A 3,153-nucleotide genomic window follows, 5' to 3' on the forward strand; every position below is an offset into this window, starting at 1 on the left:
ATTTGATTTTAAAAATCCTGCAGATACCAGGTTATTTTATGGTACCATTTGGAATAATTATTTTTTTGAAAAAGCCCTTTTTAACTGTCCTTTTAGGTTGTTTTGAGAATGTTCTGTAGGCCACTAATAAAAAAGGACCTCTGTACATTTGTTTGTTGCAAATTTACAGACAATGCAATTGAGGTGTTTACATTGGCTTGTTGGGGTAATATTTCTGTCCACTGACAGCAAAGTTTTCCTTCTGAATTGGCACAAGTGCTACAAGTGCACAAGTTTTATAGTTAATAAAATCTTTAAAAACAAATTACATTAGTTATACTTTATACTTTAATTTCCTTCACTAAAAAGGAAATTGAGTAAAACGGTGTAAAAGGTGTGTGGACGTGGATTAGTAATCTGGCCTCTTGGTATAAAGGAGAAAAAATGCTGGCCCTCGTCACTATCAAAGTTGCCCATCCCTGATGTAATAAATCATGGGATCAGCAGTCGATTGCTTTTGGCTGTTTGCTTCTGGCTGTGTCTGTGTCAATACAGTTGTTGAGCTGCTCTTGCATGTCCGCCTCTTGTTTTATGCTCAAAGTGCTACATAAACATATGTAATATCAGATTACTTTTCTTAGGGAATTAATTATTATTAATTAATTCAGGTTTTGAGAGGACTCGAATCTGAAAATACGAAGTCAACCTGATTAGAACTGATTTCAAATTTGATAGTTTACACTTTATCAACTACTCGTCCCGCGAGACGTTAACGTCCGTGTATATTAACGATTCTGTTCATATTACTTCGTGGCCAACGACACATAAACAAAATGGTAATCTTATTAATTTTGAGCTATGGTCTGAGCACTGACAGGCTGACCCCCCACCCCTTCAACCTCTGCAGCAATGCTGGCAGCACTCATACGTCTATTTCCCAAACACAACCTCTGGATATGACGCTGAGCACGTGCACTCAACTTCTTTGGTCGACCATGGCGAGGCCTGTTCTGAGTGGAACCTGTCCTGTTAAACCGCTGTATGGTCTTGGCCACCATGCTGCAGCTCAGTTTCAGGGTCTTGGCAATCTTCTTATAGCCTACGCCATCTTTATGTAGAGCAACAATTCTTTTTTTCAGATCCTCAGAGAGTTCTTTGCCATGAGGTGACCAGTATGAGAGAGTGAGAGCGATAACACCAAATTTAACACACCTGCTCCCCATTCACACCTGAGACCTTGTAACACTAATGAGTCACATGACACCGGGGAGAGAAAATGGCTAATTGGGCCCAATTTGGACATTTTCACTTAGGGGTGTACTCACTTTTGTGGCCAGCAGTTTAGACCTTAATGGCTGTGTGTTGAGTTATTTTGAGGGGACAGCAAATTTACACTGTTATACAAGCTGTACACTCACTACTTTACATTGTAGCAAAGCGTAATTTCTTCAGTGTTGTCACATGAAAAGATTACAAAATATTTTGTATAATATATAAAATATTTACAAAAATGTGAGGGGTTTACTCACTTTTGTGAGATACTGTGTGTATGTGTTTATATATATACACCTATATAATAATTTTAACGCGTTATTTTTCAGCGTAATTAATTAATCTAATTAACGTGTTAAATTACCAGCCTTAATATATATACACATCTGGTTGTATTTTTGTTTGTGACTGGTCACTTTTATGCCTTGGTTCTGCTTGAATATACTGTATAATGACAATGTGAAAATCAGCCAGAGGCAAACACTTTTTCAACACTGTATTCACATTAACATGATATCCAGTGTTAATTATTGTACATATCTATGATTTTTGTATATGATGACTTGATATTGGAATTTGTTTGACGACACAATAATATGCTGAGAGATCACAGCAGGGGATGAAAGTGTTAAAGTGAGCTCATCCCGATTGTTCTGTTGTTTAGGTAATGAAATGGTTCTGGGCGGTGGTGTCATCCTTCACACAGGAAGAATTGGCCCGTTTGTTGCAGTTCACCACTGGCTCCTCGCAGCTCCCACCTGGCGGTTTCAATACGCTTTGCCCCTCCTTCCAGATTATAGCAGCTCCCACACACAGCACGCTGCCCACTGCACACACCTGGTGAGCGCACACATCAAACATCTTCTTTCTTCCACAGAAGGACCAAAATCCATTTCCCAAAATGAAATGTGATATACAGTTAGGTCCATATATATATTTGGACAAAGGCACATTTTTTGTTATTTTAGCTGTTGACCAAAACATGTTCAAGTTACAGTTATATAATGAATATGGGCTTAAAGTGCACACTGTGAGCTTTAATTTGAGGGTATTCTCATCAAAATTAGAGGAAAGATTAAGGAATTACAACTCTTTAATATGTACCTCCCCCCTTTTTCAAGGGATCATAAGTAATTGGACAATTGACTCAAAAGCCATTTCATGGACAGATATGGGCTATTCAAAACCCAGTCTTTGGTGAGTTCCAGACTTAAGGCAGCCATTGCATGCAAAGGTTTCTCAACAGAATATTAAAAATTATAATTTTATTTATGATTATATTTATTTGTCCAATTACATTGAAAATGGGGGGACTCTGCATAAAATTGGTTCTATTTCCTAAGCATTTTATGTTGTATTTTGTTCAACCCCTTGAATTTAAGCTTAAAGTCTGCGCTTTAATTTCATCTTCATTGTTTCATTTTAATTCTATTCTGGTGGCATACAGAGCCAAAATTATGAAAATTGTGTCAGTGTCCAAATATATATGGGCCTAACTTTAACTATAATTTTCATAAAAATGTAAATTTCAGTTATGTTGTGGTTTTATTACTAATACTCATCTTAAAGGTGACCCATTATGCCCCTGTAAATGCAAATGAGCTGGTGCTCCCAGACCCCTTTTCAGAAGAGGGCAGAGCTTCAAGAGTCTATGGAGACTCCTAGTGTTGCTTTCGTCAACGAAAATTATGACTAAATATCGTCGTCAACCAATCTTTATCACGTGACGAAAACGAGACGAGACGCAACGTAAATGCTGGTCATGTGACGATGACTATAATTAAATGTATAATGCAATATTGTTGACGAATAAAAACGAGACTAAATGTGGTTTACAAAATAAAAACTATGCTAAAATGTCTCTTCATTTTCGTTGACCAAAACGAGACGAAACGAAATGTT

The 3,153-nt window shown here is 37.2% G+C and overlaps 1 protein-coding gene across 4 annotated transcripts in view; it reads left to right on the plus strand.

The window, feature by feature from the left end:
• The window catches only part of arel1 (apoptosis resistant E3 ubiquitin protein ligase 1), a 96,781-nt gene that overhangs the window by 89,810 nt on the left and 3,818 nt on the right, over window positions 1–3,153 (plus strand). For all 4 annotated transcript variants that reach the window (XM_016465507.1, XM_016465510.1, XM_016465509.1 and 1 more), the window contains one exon: window positions 1,916–2,091. In XM_016465507.1, the coding sequence (XP_016320993.1) occupies window positions 1,916–2,091 (176 nt within the window). The remainder of the gene's footprint in view (window positions 1–1,915; window positions 2,092–3,153) is intronic.

The sequence above is a fragment of the Sinocyclocheilus anshuiensis genome, unplaced genomic scaffold, assembly GCF_001515605.1.
Source record: "Sinocyclocheilus anshuiensis isolate Anshui unplaced genomic scaffold, SAMN03320099.WGS_v1.1 scaffold452, whole genome shotgun sequence".
Lineage (NCBI taxonomy): Eukaryota > Metazoa > Chordata > Actinopteri > Cypriniformes > Cyprinidae > Sinocyclocheilus > Sinocyclocheilus anshuiensis.